General features: G+C 31.7%; 1 protein-coding gene across 1 annotated transcript; it reads left to right on the plus strand.

Annotated features, from left to right (window-relative positions):
* The first annotated feature begins 2,144 nt into the window (after window positions 1-2,144).
* Window positions 2,145-2,776, plus strand: LOC149558810 (S-locus-specific glycoprotein S13-like). Its single transcript, XM_089831058.1, has 2 exons — window positions 2,145-2,167; window positions 2,326-2,776. Exons 1-2 carry the CDS (start codon window positions 2,145-2,147, stop codon window positions 2,774-2,776), a joined length of 474 nt encoding a protein of 157 aa, XP_089687184.1.
* Window positions 2,777-16,756: the final 13,980 nt, after the last annotated feature.

Consider the following 16,756-nt stretch of genomic DNA (forward strand, 5'->3'; position numbering starts at 1 on the left):
AGCATTAGATTTCGGATTATAAAGGGTTAAGGTTAGGGTTAGGTGGAGAATTAAAGTTAGAGATAGAGTTAGAGTTAGAGTTAGGGTTAGGGTTAAAATTATATATATATATATATATATATAATTATCATATCTTCCATATTTGCGGCGACTGCTACTAGCTTATATATATATATATATAAATTATTATCATAACTTCCATATTTGCGGCGACTGCTACTAGCTTATATATACTTATATATATATATATATATATATATATATATATAATGCTGAGAGTCATCCTTCTTGAGGCACCTATTTTAATTCAAATCATATCCAACACAAAAAAACCATTACGATTTAAATTAAAATAGGTACCTCGAGAAGGATGACTGTCGGCATTTGATATATATATATATATATAAGTATATATAAGCTAGTATATTTTTAGTTTCATGTGAAACACATATTAATATTGAAAATTAATATTAGCAAGGTTGTCATAATAAATGAAATTGAAAGGTTATATGGGAAGTGTCACCCAAATTTCAAGGTTGTCATGATAATTGAAATTGAAAGGTTATAGGTGAAGTATCACCCAAATCCATGTAATTTTTTAATTAAATAACATGTGCAATTATTATTAGATTAGTTTACATTATTTATTATTCTCTAAGTGTGAAATGTATAAAGTTTGTAAAATCATTTATTGAGTTTAGTGCACAAAAAGCTAAAAGTCTAAAACTACTATTATAGCAAAAATAACCAATGAAATCTCAAATAAATAATTTCTTTTCAATCATTAAAAATGCACCATATATTAGAATTTTATAGATGGAAAAATTAGTTGAAAAATAAACTGATATGATTAGACAACTAAAAATTAAAATTTAAAAAGTTACATTCCAAGGAATGCTATATAGTATCCTACCATAGGAGGAACTAACCTGGCATCAATTGAAAGGTTTGAACTTTTTATAATTGCACAATTTTGTTCTAAATTTAAAGATTCTATAAGAGTACATCATTCAAAAACAATAAACTATCATTTGATTCTTATAGAAACACAAAATTTTAACTGCAAAATCATTTTCAAACAATTACAATATCATGTCATTGAAGAATAAATTTAGTGTTTTATGAACATAGTTAAAAAAAGAAGAAGAAATTTTAGATTATTAAGCTTTGTTTTGTTTAACTATTTTTTCTTTTCTACTATCATTGTGTGGTTGATTAACTAAAATATGATTGAATTAGCTTATTTTGTTGTATGATAAGTGGCTAGATCCTAATATCTTTTGTTTAGAAGAATCTATTTTCTTTAACATTGTTTTATTTTGACTAAACTTGATGTATTATAATATTGTTAAAAATATGTAATAATATGTAATAAAAATCTATATTATACAAATAATAAAATCTGTGGTGATATTATAAGAATTTGAATATTTATTTTTATTGTTATATAAATTTATTCAATATATTTATATATTTATAGTTTTGTGAGAAAAATATATTAATATTAGTTATTAATATTAGCAAGATTATCATAATAAATGAAATTGAAAGGTTATAGGTGAAGTGTCACCAGAATTCCAAGATTATCATAATAAATGAAATTGAAATGTTATAGATGAAGTGTCACTTGAATTCCAAGGTTATCATAACAAATGAAATTGAAAGGTTATAGGTGAAGTGTCACCCACATTTATGTAAATCAATCCTTCTTATTTTGTCAATCAATTCTCTATTAAATAACATGTACAATTATTATTAACTTGATTGACATTATTTATTATTATCCAAGAGCAAAATGTATAAAGTTTGTAAAATCATCTATTGAATTTTGTGTAAAAAAAGCTAAAAGTCTGAAATAAAACTTTATAGATGGAAAAAGTTAGTAACCTGGCAGGAACTAATAATAACTTGCTTATCCCCACTTTGTCTGTCACTTCCGGAAAAGTTCGCTTCATCATTGCTTTATGCAATTCCGAGTTGTGAATATCATCTAAGTATGTCATTCAGAGAAATGACCGCATTCATCCCAAACACGGTGCATTCTGAAACATAATAATTTTAGAAAAACAATGCCTAACCTTCTCGATTTTGTAGAGCTTATTCTACTATATATACCAATCAACTCAGTAAATATGAATACGGAAATGGCCAAAAATAACAGCTTCTTGTAGGATTTTTGATGTTCTCGGTTACTGCATTAATAACAATTTACAACTCTGGCGGCTTATCTACTAATGTGGGAGATTCTCTTTCCTTGCGCGCCTCTCTTTTTGCAAATTAGACACTAATTTCAAAGACTGGAACGTTTAAATTGGGGTTTTTCAGCCCCAATGGAAGCAAGAACTGGTATGTTGCCATCTGGAATGCCAACAACATACCACAGAAAATGATCATTTGGGTGGCCAATAGGGAGAGCCCTGCGAAGAACAATCCTGGCGTTTTGAAGCTCTCTCAAGGAGGTAACCTGGGACTATTCGACATAAAGGGCACATCTCTTTGGTCTGTTGATATTTCCTCCAAATGCTTGCTGGCTGTGCTTTTAGATTCTGGCAATTTTGTTCTGCTAAAGAATGGCAATCAATCTGAGCCTCTTTGGCAGAGTTTTGACTATCCTATAGATAAATGGTTGTTCGGCATGTTGTTTGGAGGACAACAAAAGCTAATCGGTTGGAAAAGCTCAATGGATCCAGCTCCTCGGCTTTTCTCCCTTTGTGCGGATCTAACTGGACCCAACAAACAAGCGATTCTAATATGGAATAATTCTGTTCAGCATTAGGATAGTGGTCCATGGGACGACAAAATTTTCATTGGAATTCTTGAAATGTTAAATGGGATGTCCTACACAATCGCCATTAAGAATGATAGTTCTGGTCTGTATGTGAGTTATAAGTTCCCGAATGGGATCTTTCTTTTTTGCCAAGCCAAGTCTGGAGAAATGCAAGACTATGCTCTGCTTGACGACAATAAATGGAGCATCATGGCCACTCGTCCTAGGGATCAATGTGCCGTATATGGTTTTGTGGTGTGTATGGAAGCTGTAACTCCAACAACATTTAGTTTTGTAGCTGCATGGAGGGTTTCTACCCCACATATGAGCAAGCCTAGAATTCGAATAACTGGTAGGCTAGTGGCTATGTTCGGGAAAGGCCATTAAACTGCGATACCAGAAATGGCAGCACTGACGTATTTATCGAGATTGATGTGGCATTGCCTGATGAGTCAACTTCTTCATAACCTGCGCAGACAGAGGAAGATTGCCAAAAAGCCTACCTACGCAACTACTTATGCACTGCTTTTGCTTTCGATTCTCCTTCTAGGCACTACAAAATCCGGTCCGAAGATTTGCTAAACTTGAAGAGTGCTTCATCAAACAAGAAATCGACAATCTCCATTCAAGTAGCCGCCCCTTCATTTCCTAATTATAATAAATCATCTTCCTCCATATGGAGAATCATTATTATTGTGAGTGTTCTCACCCTTGCTTTGGGTATGTTTTCATTTTTATTGTGGCAAAGGTATCGGTTGCGACTAGAGAAGGAGAAGTCTGAAGATTCCTCGGAGTTTTCTTAGAATGTATAGTTACATGGAATTGAAGATTGCCACAAGGAATTTCAGGTCTAAGTTGGGGAGTGGAGGATTCAGGTCAGTATTCAAAAGATCTCTAACAGATGGTACATTCGTGGCCGTAAAGAAACTGGAAGGTTCAAGATAACACGAGAAGTAGTTTCGTGCTGAAATCAGTTGTCTCGACAACATACAACATGTGAATTTGATAATACTGAGAGGGTTTTTTGCACAAGGGTCCAGACGCTTACTAGTTTATGAGTACATGCCCGATGCTTCTCTAAATTCCTTATTGTTCACTAGTAACTCCAAAATTAAATAGAAGGTACTCAATTGGAGGACTCGGTTCCAGATTGCTTTAGGCACTGCATGTGTAGTGCCTCTTTCATTTGACTTCTATAAGTCACCTCGATGGATGCAACCTTGTTGATCTCTCTTTGAGAAGGGATCATGATTGGGACCATGAGTTGTCTACACCCTTGAGGTGATTGGAATTATGTTACTATATCAGTTGCTTTGATTATGCTTATGGCTGATTTATGTAATTACGATGTGATTCATGGTTCATTGAGGTTTGTACCAGTTGTTACCAGGATTGATGTGGTATCATGAGGTTGTTCCATGATTACCCTAAGATGTGTGCAGAGATTGAACAATGTAAAATTATCATGCTACACTAGACTAGGTTCTTGTAGTAGTGGTTAGTCATGTTTATGACTGTGTTCACTTATTTGTTTTAAGTGCTTTTTTAATACTGTGTAAACTACCATTGTTAAACGCTTAAATAATTAGAAATAAATTGTCAATATTGGACTCATTGGTTATGTGCTATAGATATTTACCTTGTTATGTTTTGATCCAAGAGATATTTGTTACTGATGTTAGGTTTTACATTTGAGATGACCTAAGGGTCAAGTGTTATACTTGATTTCAATATCATAGATGTTAGACTACTATGCTGTTCAGTTGATCATATTGCATGAGGATGCCATTTTGAGATGACACTATGTTTTATGATGATAATTGGTTATTTGGTATTTGGACATATCTCTGATTATGTTATGTGGTGGATTTAATGTTATGGTTATTTACTTCATTCCTACGTTGTTATGCTTTATGCAAATGTGATTGATGTAAATGGATTATTTTGGTATAATTGAATAAATGGTTAAATTAGTTATCGAATGCATTTTTTTCTTCATCTATGTTATTATATGCAATTACACTTGATCATATTGTTTAGTGTGTAAGATTTATATCCCTAGTAGTGGCACACAGAGTTAGTGATTCAACTATTCATATTTTACCAAAGTCGTCCCAATATGGTCAATGTACCCTTATTTTAATTGATTAATTAAACCTGTCAGTGATTATTAAACTCAAATTCATTTGCATTAAGTGACTAGACTTATGAGTGTGTCTATGCATTTAGAGTTTCATATTGTCATGAAACTTGTTAAGGAAATCTCTGTGTTTTTGGGTTTTTGGACTTTTAGTTTTATTGAATTTAATTTCTAGTAGCTTTCCCATAGATGAATTCCTATTACTAGGAATAGCCTATTTTTTCTTGGGTCAATTTGGGGTTTAACTAGGTTGGTTGGTTATTTGCCCTAATTGATTATTCACTCAAAAAGTGAATAAGTATTGAAAAATGAATTTAATTCCTTACTTTTCACTTTTGAATTAGAAATTTTGAGAGTAAAATCCAAAAATCCTTTTCATGAGGAATTACAAGTATCAGATAGTCATGAGGTTGATCTGGATCCAGCTCTGGGAGGCCTTGGATTGCTGCGATTTTTGGTTGCTTCTGCGGGCTTTTTATTTTCTTGTTCAAATTCCTATTTTTCCCTTTTAGCTATGAGGTAGGGCTCTCCTATTTTATTATTTTTGCTCCATTTTAGCTTCTATTTTTGGTAGCCATTTGTTAATAGGCTAAGAACTAGTGTTCTCTATTTTTCCTATTTTTAGGATGGGGGTTTGGGGTTTCATGCTATTATGTTGGCCACTTTTGCATACGGTGTCCAAACTCAAATCTTATTAGATTTTTGGGGTTTTTATGCCCAAAGAACAAATGGATTTTTATTTTGAAGTTTTCTAATTTTTGGGGTTTTTACCTCAATTTGCATGCCGCCCAATTTTCTCAATTTTTCTTGGCATGTTGTTGGTTGTGGACATGGATCATCTATAGGATATCAGTTAGACCATAGTTACACTTTTATGTTTGCATTGGGATGCATGCCACATCCGTACTCTAACTTGTTTGGTTGAGTGATTTTATACTAGGTGATATTTTTTATTTTGGACCCTTGTTATTGTTTCATGGACACTAGGATCTGTGTAGAATCCGTACTCTCATATTAAGGCTAGTTGAGTGAGTTCATGATGTTTGGTCTTTTTGCATCATTGGGATTCATGTAGAATCCATACTCTCGAATTAAGGCTGGTTGAGTGATTTCATGATGTATGATTTTATTGTTCTTAGGATTCATGTAGAATCAGTCCTCCTGAAACTATTTTGGTTGAGCGATATTTTGTATTGAGTTCTCATCGAGTCCTTGTGTTATGATCTTCATGATGGTGGTGTACCACACATGAGTATGTGCATGTACATTTTTTTGGTAACTTGTGAGGCGTGATCTTCCATGGTACTTCCAAAAGTTATGATCATTAGGGTTGGGTTGGGAATATACATGCCTATGGGAACTCATCATTGGATGAACATGGGTATGGTAGGTTAGCATATGGAGGGGGCTTCTATCTTGTAGCCTAGTGATCATGGCACAATAGGTTGGCAGAAGAAGTTTTAATTGAGTGATAATTAAATAAAATGTGTGAGTGGTAATACAACTTAAGACAATAAAATATATGAGAAATCGATTAAGTTTGAGGACATAATGTGTGAGTGCCTGTTTGAATTTGAGGACACACAATCTAAGCTTGGGCTTTTTTATGCCAAGTGACTCTCCATGGTGTCAGCCCCTACTTAGTAGAGCATTGAGTGTCTGACCAAAAACTATAGTTTATGTGTTGTCTATGTTCTTGGTTTCAATCATCATACTATCTAGTGTGAGTGTTAGCTATGGATGTTGTACTTTATATTAGTTTATGGTTGGATCATTATCTCCATCAGCATGATGGGAGTAGGCTAGTGAGTTCCAAGTGGTTGGGAGGTGTAGCTATCCATACCATTGCTAGGGACCAATGTACATAGATGGTCTTTTTGCAACCATTGCTAGATGTTTTCACTGGGTAATTTGGGTTCCGAAGTATCTTTCTTGTGATTTATACTTTCATTCAAAAGCTTGGATATCATGTTTAGATGATGCTAGTTCGTTTGACACATTCCTGTATTATGATGTTTGGCATGTGATTAGATGATGTGAAATGCATTTTTAGAATATCTTTTGCTTATTGATTTAGCATGTTAGATTTCCTATTCATATGATGTTTATCATATGATAGATAATGTGGTTGATCTATTAGATTATCTTATGCTTTACTTCTAGCATCTTTGAGTTCCTTATTCTTCTGTTGTAGCACATTTTGGTAGTGACGTCCTCGTAAGATAGCTCTGATGATCTGGTCAGTGGTTTGGGATGTTATGCATGTGGGATGGCTAGGACCCATGATAGTCTTATGATGATGTTAATGGTTGGGATGAACGACGTACTTAGTTTGGTTTTTTAGTTATTGTTATGTTATTTATTTACATTTTGATGTTTCTTTCCATGTGTTCTTTTAATGCTATGGTTTATATGGATGGATGTTCCTCTTTCTTGTTTCATGGCATCTTGTATTTATGCACTCGAGTGTTCCTTCCTCGATCTACATAGATCTAGTACTCCCTAGTGTGGAGGAAATTTATTTCCTAGCTTTTTACCTTTATCTTTTCTAGTTTGCTAATTTGTATCCTCGTACAAAATTGTACTTTCTTTTATGAGAATGAAATTGTTCACATGGTGTGTTGGGTTTCCTCACGTGGCTTGGTGAATCCTTGCATGAAACCCAACACCAATTTGAGTATTTTGGCTACTGGGTCAAGTATGTCCTCACACGAGATGGTGTTTCCTCACATGGCTCAGTGTACTTTCTTGCATGAAGAGGTGTTTCCTCATGCAAAACTATCAGTTATTATTCTCTCGTGTAAAAAATAGGGGTCATCTTTGCTATTTTTCAGCGAATGCAATTTGGAATTTTGAGTACCCTTTAGGAATGCTAGTGGTTCCATGATTTGATAGATTGATGTTTTTTGTTCTAATGTTGTCTTTGGTTTTTGTTCTTGAGTTTGTGTGTGTTAGTTCAATAATGGCATTTGGAAATTCATTGGTTGTCTAGTTTGTTGGTGAACTCTTCAATTGTGATATTTGTGATCCTTGTATCAAGTTGTCATGTGCATTCATGCTTGTAAAAAAAAAAAATCTTGGCTTGTATTGAAACCTTATTCCAAGGATCTCTGTGTGGGCCATTATAATACAAGGCTTAGTTTATCTACATGCAGAGTGAAAAGATTGCATCATTCATGGTGATGTAAAGCCCAAGAACATTCTTTTGGATAGTGATTTTTCACCCAAGTTAGTAGATTTTGGGTTGTCAAATCTTGTGGGTAGAGATTTCAGAAAAGTATTGATTATACCGAGAGGAAATTTAGCTCTAGAGTGGATCTTTGGTCTTCTCATCACTGCTAAAGTTGACATTTATAGTTTTCATGTTACACTCTTGGAAATCATGTCCAACTGAAGGATTCTAGATTTGACTATGCAAGATTCAAGTCAGTATTACTTTCCTGTGTAGGCTACAACTCAAATTTGCCAAGGGACAATCACTAATATCATAGATGAAGCTATTACAATAGAGGAAAATATTGAAGAGGTGAGAAGAGTGGGTATTGTTGAGGTGTTGTGCATAGAAAGGGTAGAAGACAAGAGGCTAAGTATGGAACAAGTGGTGTGTATGCTGGAGGGGAAGATGGAGCCTCCAACTTTGCACATGTCAAGATTAGAATTAGTGGACAAATAACAAGCAGATGGAAGAACCACAAGCTAAGTCTAGATAGAGTCTTAATCTATATAGATTATAAAGCTCAACTGATTTAAATTTCAAATTTTATTCTTAGGTTTAAGTTTGATTCTTGCTTGGACATATTTTTTTTAAGCAATCATTTTCATTAGTGTGATGTAAGGTCTACACTCATAGAAAAACATGAAGCTGACACAAGCCACAAGCTTGTTATTAGAATATGGTCAATAGAGAGTGAAATTTAGAAAGAAGACAAGACTTAAATACAAGTTAGTTGTGTGTGTTTGAATGTCTTCTTGTATGTGTGTCTATATGTATATCTCTTTGTGTGCTAGTATTTGCACTTATAAATTTCTAAAGAATTATATTTTAACTATAAGTTTTCAATTTATTTTTCAATAAGTTAACATTTGATTTATGTGCAATTTTAAGCTTTTTTGTCATTTAAACATTAGCATGTAAATCAATTTAGTATTGTTCATATTCATTTTTCTATTAGTGAAAATCTTAAGCCTTATATAGGACTCTTAGGGTAACTTCTATAATGACTATCATAAACAAAAAAATTCATGATGCTTGAGTGAATGAACCTTTCTTCTAATGGCTTTTGACATGATGATGACATCATATTTCTTCTTAACAACTAGATACTAGTTTAGATATTTGTACATTTTTTAATGATTGGATGGATTGCAAGGACCAAAAGACACAATGAATGGTTAGGGATCTAATGAGACAATATCAAGGCATATGGCTACCAGAAAGATTTATAGTATTAAATGTATGATTAATATGCAAAGAAATTTTGGCTTTTGTACCTTTCAATACTATGTAACTTTGAATTGTGATGATTATTATTCTAAGAACTCCTTAAAAATAAAGGAAAAGCCTTATTATGGAAATACACACTAGTCAAATTATAACTAAGATGGAAAATATCCCATGTTTATAAGTATGGCTACCATTTGGATCTTTTATTCATGAAAGATATATTAAGTTATTTTACACATGATTGACTAGAAATTAATATCTTGGAAGAATACCAACTACACAACTCCATTAACATCTAAAAGATAATAAAGAATTTAGTCCACAAAATTTTCATTATATTGTCCTTGAAAATTAATACTAATTATGATCTCAATTCACACATGAGACTAGAAGACTTATGAGTTACCAAATATAGAATATTTCCAAAGGGATTGTATTAGGATTTTATCATGGTGTATTGATTAAATTAATTAGTACACACACACACACACACACACACACACACACACACATAGAATCATTATGCAATAAATCCAAAAGCATTGTAGTAAATCCAAATATAACCCAAAATCATGATCTACTTGAAAGGTAACAAAATATCATGTCATTGTAAGGATATCAAAACATGAATAAACAAATATCTTCATGATGGCAAAGAGGCTTAAACATACACTTAATTAAACCCAAATTTGAACCACAACCATAACAATAAGAGAACCAAATTAATGCACTTGTGCATTCAATAGAATTATAAAAAATTGAAGAACATGTTGCACAATGAAGGGACATTACACACACACACACACACACACACACACACAAATGTTTGTGTGTATGTGTGTGTGTGTGTGTGTGGGTGTGTGTGATACTTGATTATATTTTGTATGCAAGGATTATTGCTAATTTTAGGATACATCAATAAATGACAATATTTTATCTAACACTTGTTTTTTTATTGATATCATTCTCATGTTTCTTCAATTTACATTCCTATTTCCATTTATAGAGTTTGAGGATCCATCTTTCCTTCTCATACTCTTTGAACATTTTTCATTCTTTGCCTCATAATACCCTCACATATAATGCATAAGAATCCTAAAATTATTGTTTGTAGATTACCATTTCAATATGCATGTTTCACTTATACTAGTCAACTTATGATTCTATATTCCCTATGTTAGTATCATTATAATGAAAAATAAAAAAGATAACTATCATTAGTAATATAGTTAAAGTAAAAGAGAAATATATAAATTTTAACCACATCTTATAACTACAATCCATTTGGTCAAATGAATATTACTTGTAAAAATAATTAAAGAATTATCTATTCAAGAAAACTCCTAAATATGGATAAGAAAATCATATTCCACTTTAATCAATAGAAAAAAAATTTGATGCTTAGGATTGAATAATCTATGTAAGTATTAGTAAAATTGGAAACCAAAATGATTATGTATAACTTATAAAAGATATTATTTCATAATGTCCCTCACTATCTTACATTTCTAAACTCTTTTTCAAGAACAACTAAAATTTTAAATTTTTTATCACTATTTATTGTTCTTGTTTTGCATGATAATTATATGACACCTATAAAAATATTATATGCATATCATTTTTAAAAGAGACAAAAATGTAAAAATGAAACCTTAAATGGCTAGCTATATTTTTTTATAAATAGAATGTTCATGAATAATAGTTCACACATAAATTCTCCATTACTACATAACTTATAAATAAAGTCAATCAAATGAACTTTTTCATTGAAATATAGATTCCATTTATATCAATATATCAAAACACATTTATTTTAACTTAATCAAATAACCAAGTAGATAACTCAATACTGTAACATATTTAATTCACCTATATGAAGACAAATTTTCAATAAACCATGTGACAATTAGATATGCTTAATATGCATAAATATAGAATAAAATATATTATAAAATTTAATTAAACTTTCCAAAAGAAAATATTTGTAGTAAAAATTCCTTGTTCCATGAATGATTTATAATGATTAGGACTATTCTAGTCAAAAAGTTTTCAATATTTCCTTCACATACTTAGGCTGAGTGATGTATATATCATATTTCATCCAATATACTTGCAAACCATAAAAAAACTTGATCTCTCCAAACATAGACATCTCAAATTCTTTCTTCATTTCATTTGCAAATGCCTTACATAATCCATCTTCACCTCCAAATATGATATCATCAACAAAAATTTCAGCTAGTAAAATACCTTTACTTCCTTCTATCTTCAACTACAAATTTTTGTTAGCATCTATCCTCTCAAATCCAATCTTCACAATATAGTTGTGAAGCCTTTTATACCATGCTCTTCGTGCTTGCTTTAAACCATATAAATCTTTATGTAGTCTACATACCATCCTCTTTTTGTCCACATTAACAAATCCTTCTAGTTGTTCTATATAGACCTCATCTTCTAATATGCCATTCAGAAATGCAGATTTCACATCTATGTCATAAACTTTGAAATATTTGTATGGAGAGTAAGTAAGACGAGTCGACGGTTTTTACTTCTTAGTCTATTCAATCTCCTCTTTCATGGATTTGATCGAATTCACATTCTCTAAGGCACCTTTTATTGACTTAGGTTCATGCATGCTTAGGAAACATGTATCATTTCTCAACTCGTTCCTTTTCATGGGTCTAGCATCTCTGTCTCCAATAATTTGTTAAGGAGGATGATGCCTTTTGACATACCTTTAAAATATTGGTTCTATTGTACTTTCCTCATTAGTTTTATTAACTTTTGAATCATTGTGTACTTCTCTATTAGGTAATTCAACATCTCTTTCATGTACACTAATCTTATAATCAAAATGTGTCTCAACTTCAGTCTACAACTTGGCACTTGACTCGAGCTCAGTTCCTTAATGCAACTCTACATTCATTGTATGTGACTCGATGGTCATTGAAACTTGCTATTGATTTGCAACTTGATTTATAGCATCTTTATTAGTTAGCATACATTCATTAAAGTATACAAAAGATTTGTACTCCTCTAGTTCCTTCATAGGTTCAACCTCATATACCTCTGTATATTCATAAAAATTCACATTGGCATTTTCCACAACTTTTTTAGTGTTAGTATTTAAAAACTTATAAGATATTTTTCTTTTGAAATAGCCAAGGAATATAACTTCTTTAGTTTTAGCATCTAATTTACCATTCCTAAAATATTTAAGAATATATCATTTGCTTTCAAATACCTTAATTTTTTTTACATTGGGTGAGTATCCATACCATAATTCAAAAGGTGTTGAATGAGTACTTTTCTTGACTTGCACATAGTTCAAGATATAGATAGTTGTATATTTTGAAGCAACATTCTTCTCCATCATGAGTGTCCTAGCACAATCCATTACAAATATTTTTTTACGTTTTAATAATTCCATTTTGTGGAGGGGTCCTTGGTGTAGATGTATGTATTTTTCTTCCTCTATCATTAAAGAACATCTCCAACTCATTTGATGTAAATTCTCTACGTCTATTAGATCTCAAAAATTTTAGGCTTTTACCAGTTTCCTTCTCAACTCTTGATAAGTAGCACTTAAATATTTTGAAAGCATTAGATTTCTATCTTTGAAACATAACTATCATCATCCTAGAATAATCATCAACAAATAGCATAATGTACTTTTCACCCTTGTAGCTTTGCACATTAATTGGTCCACACAAGATAGTATGAAGAATATTCAAAAATATCTTTAGAGGTACGAATCTTACTCTTAAAGAAAGATATTTTTATCTTGCCTAACTGACATTGATTGTAAAAATTATTACCAAGTTTATTCAACTTAGGCAGATCTCTGACTCTTCTCATATTACTAATACTAACCAAGTTATAAAAATTAACATGACATAACCTCTTGTTCCATAACCACATATCATCAAATTCTACAACAAGACAAGTAGCACCATTCATATAAAGACTAAATAAATTATCTCTAGTTTGATCACCTTTTCCAATTAGCTTCCCATTAGTATCATAGATCTTATTTATCTTCTTCTCAAAGTCAACCTTGCAACTTGAACTATTTAGTTGTGACACACTCAACAAATTATAGTTAATTCCTTCAATGCAATAAGCATTACTACATAAAATCCTTTTTGTGAGTTTGATAGATCCCTTTTCTTTTATTAGACAAGGTGTATCATGACTGGATGTTAAACAATTTCCATCATAACAAGTCAAGTTAACGAAATTACTTTTATCTCCAATGATGTGATGTGAACATCCACTATCAATGATCCATTTTTCACTCTTGTTCACATAAGAAACTAGCGCAGTTGCCTCATCCTCATCAGGTTCATCATTCATTGCAACATAGATCACTTCATCATCATGATCATTAGATCCATCTTTGGTTTCCTCTTATACAATGTAGCAAGACTTCCTTCCTTTTTCTTTATAATCTTTTCCATCCTCATCTCTTCTACCTCTCCATTTGTCACCACTTCTATTGTTCTTCTTCTTTGGACATCTAGTAGCAATATGACCAACCTCATTGCAATTAAAACACATGGTAGCTAACTTACCTTTAAATTATGTTTTCCTTCATGAAATCTCCTTGCTAACAGTGCTTCAAGATGTTCTACATCCTCCTCATCTATGTCACTGTCACTAGAAACATATTTAACCTTTTTCTTGTTCTTCGTAGGTTCCTTTAATGATAACTTAGCTTTGAAAGAGGATTCAACATTGTCAAGTTTGAAGTTATCAAAATTCTAGAGTTAGATTAGAACCTAGTATACATCACAATTCTTTTATGTCAGAAACTCTAATAGTATAGATGGGAAGAAGTGTTCTTAGTATCTTACTCAATATAGTATCATCATTAGTAATACTATTAGCTCTTCTTATAGCATTAACAACATCTTTTATTCTATAGCAATATTGAGAAACATTCTCATTTTCTTGCATCTTCATATCATTGAACTTACCTCTAAGACTTTTAGATTTGGATCTCAAAAAATTTGTGTCTCCTCCATAAATGGTGTGAATAGAATGTTGCATCTTCTTTATACTTTCACAACCCTTGATATCATCAAACTTAGAGTAACCTAGGGAAGTGGAAATCTCCAACATTGCCTAATTGTGTTCTTTGTTCTTTTTTAGATCTTCAATAGTTAGGGCTCCATTAGGATTGACACACACTCTATGATAATGGTAGATTGTGCATGATCTCAAAGACCTTCTAGGCGTAGCATCATTAGAATTTTCCATGCAAGGAAGTTTTTCTTGTTAATCTTGGGTAGCTCTCTTTTTGACATCTTGATCTTTCTCTTTTAGTACCTTCAAACTAGTTCTATTAAGAAGATGACTCAAATAAAAATTGTTTAAATTCTTTAGAATAATTGTGAGGGGGGGTGAATCAATTATCCAAGGTCCAGATGTAAAAATAAAAATTTTCATAGCTTAGTGAACTCATATCTATAAAACCCTATTACGCATGCATCCATTAGATAATACAATGCTTAAATTTTGTAGGTTATTATCATATGTCAAAACATTTTTGCAAAAATGCAAATATGAAACATAATAGATTCAATAACACATGTGACAAATGGATTTTACATGGAAACCCAATTTGTGAAAAACTACCAGTAACCTACTACTAATTCTCACTCTTTTGAAGTGATTCCCTATGAAAGGCTAACCCTGTTAAAGCTTACAATACACATTATTAAATGTAACCTGGTTAGAGGATTTCAATCACACTATTAGGCATGATCCTTGTTAGAGAACTTTAGATCATTAACTTGAAATATGACCTGGTTAAAGGATTTACAAATGAATGTTAGGAAAACCTTAATCCAAAGGATTTACCCTAGACTGATATGATAACAATTTACAACTCACTTGTAGATTATAGATCTTTATTTTAGTCATCCATTTTGCTTGGCTTTCACACATTTGAGCTTTGGTATCTTGTTCACCCTTCGACATTCATACTCTTTAGCCTTCTTGCTTTTCTTTCCAATAGTTATCTCTTCTATTTGACCATTGAATAAAGAAATACCTTAGTCTTCTTGTCTTCCTTGGGTTTTCACACATGAAAACCTTTTCTTTTGACCATATCTCTCTATAAATAGATATTTAATATCTTTTTCCATTCAACCTCAATCATCCATTTTTGGGTTAGGTAGGATACAATGAATTTACCCACTTTTCCATTAGGTTCCTCTAGAAAATTCTTCTTCTATCTTCTTTGAAATTTCCTCAAAATGAGTTACCTTGAATTTTGTGCCACCAACTCATCATAGTTATCTTCCACATGCCTAACACAATTCAAGAAAATAAAATAGTCAGCTCAGGTTCATCAAATATATGATTTAACATGAATAATGAGACTCAACATCAATATTTTGTTACTCAGCTTCCATACTATTCTTCCACTCATCTTTAGCTGTATAACTTGGCAAAATTTAAAGGCTTTTGTTGCTCAAAATCAGCTAAACTTTACTTGGCTTAGATAGCTTCCATACTATTCTTCTAGTCATCTTTAGCTATATAACTTGGCAAAAATTAAAGTTTTTTGGTGCTCAAAATCAACTAAACTTTACTTGGCTTACACTAAGTTCACTCGGCATACACTAAACCTTCACTTTTATTAGCTGAAGTTGATTTTCTATTTGGTTATCACTAAGTTTTCTTAGAACATACTATTTACTTAGTCAAGCTTGGTAAACTCAATTATTCTTACTTAACCTTCTAGATTTCATTAGTGTATCCAGCATCCTTAAGTAGATAATCAATACACTTTGTCATAACTAATTTTTGTACTCCTTTTTCATACCATAACTCAACCTTTCCTCTAGGTGCTATTGTTATCATATTTGATCAAAAACTCCTCAACAATCAAACAAATCATAGTGCTGAAATCAACTAAGTAGTTATCTTATCAGTAAGTAGTAGGTTTGCAATCAGTGACAAAACAATGATTATTCCATTACAAGTTCTTCACTTCAAAACAATCTCATCTCAATAATTAGCTTCACATTTTTAATACTCATTCATTTGCAATAATTCAAAAATCTCTATTATCTACATGGAGATCATTTTCTCCCTTTCTACCACTGTAGGGTAGACCTCAACATAAAAATTCTTGGAAACTATAATAGATAAATGAAATCATATTTAAGATGTTAAAGATATTTTGAGGTCAATAAAAACATCAATTATTTCCTTTAATGGCTTCTATATTAGCTTGAAGAACATCATAATTTTCTATACTCACAAATCCCTTGCCAAACTCTCCAAAAGCAGCCACACAAACTCCTTGCTCAATTATGCTCTAGATAAGAAACACAATGCTCATTTAATATGATAAAATAATGTTGTGTATAATATCAATTTCATGCCAGTT

Source organism: Cupressus sempervirens, chromosome 5 (genome assembly GCF_028749045.1).
Source record: "Cupressus sempervirens isolate cs-2001-9-10 chromosome 5, ASM2874904v1, whole genome shotgun sequence".
NCBI classification, from domain to species: Eukaryota; Viridiplantae; Streptophyta; class Pinopsida; order Cupressales; family Cupressaceae; genus Cupressus; species Cupressus sempervirens.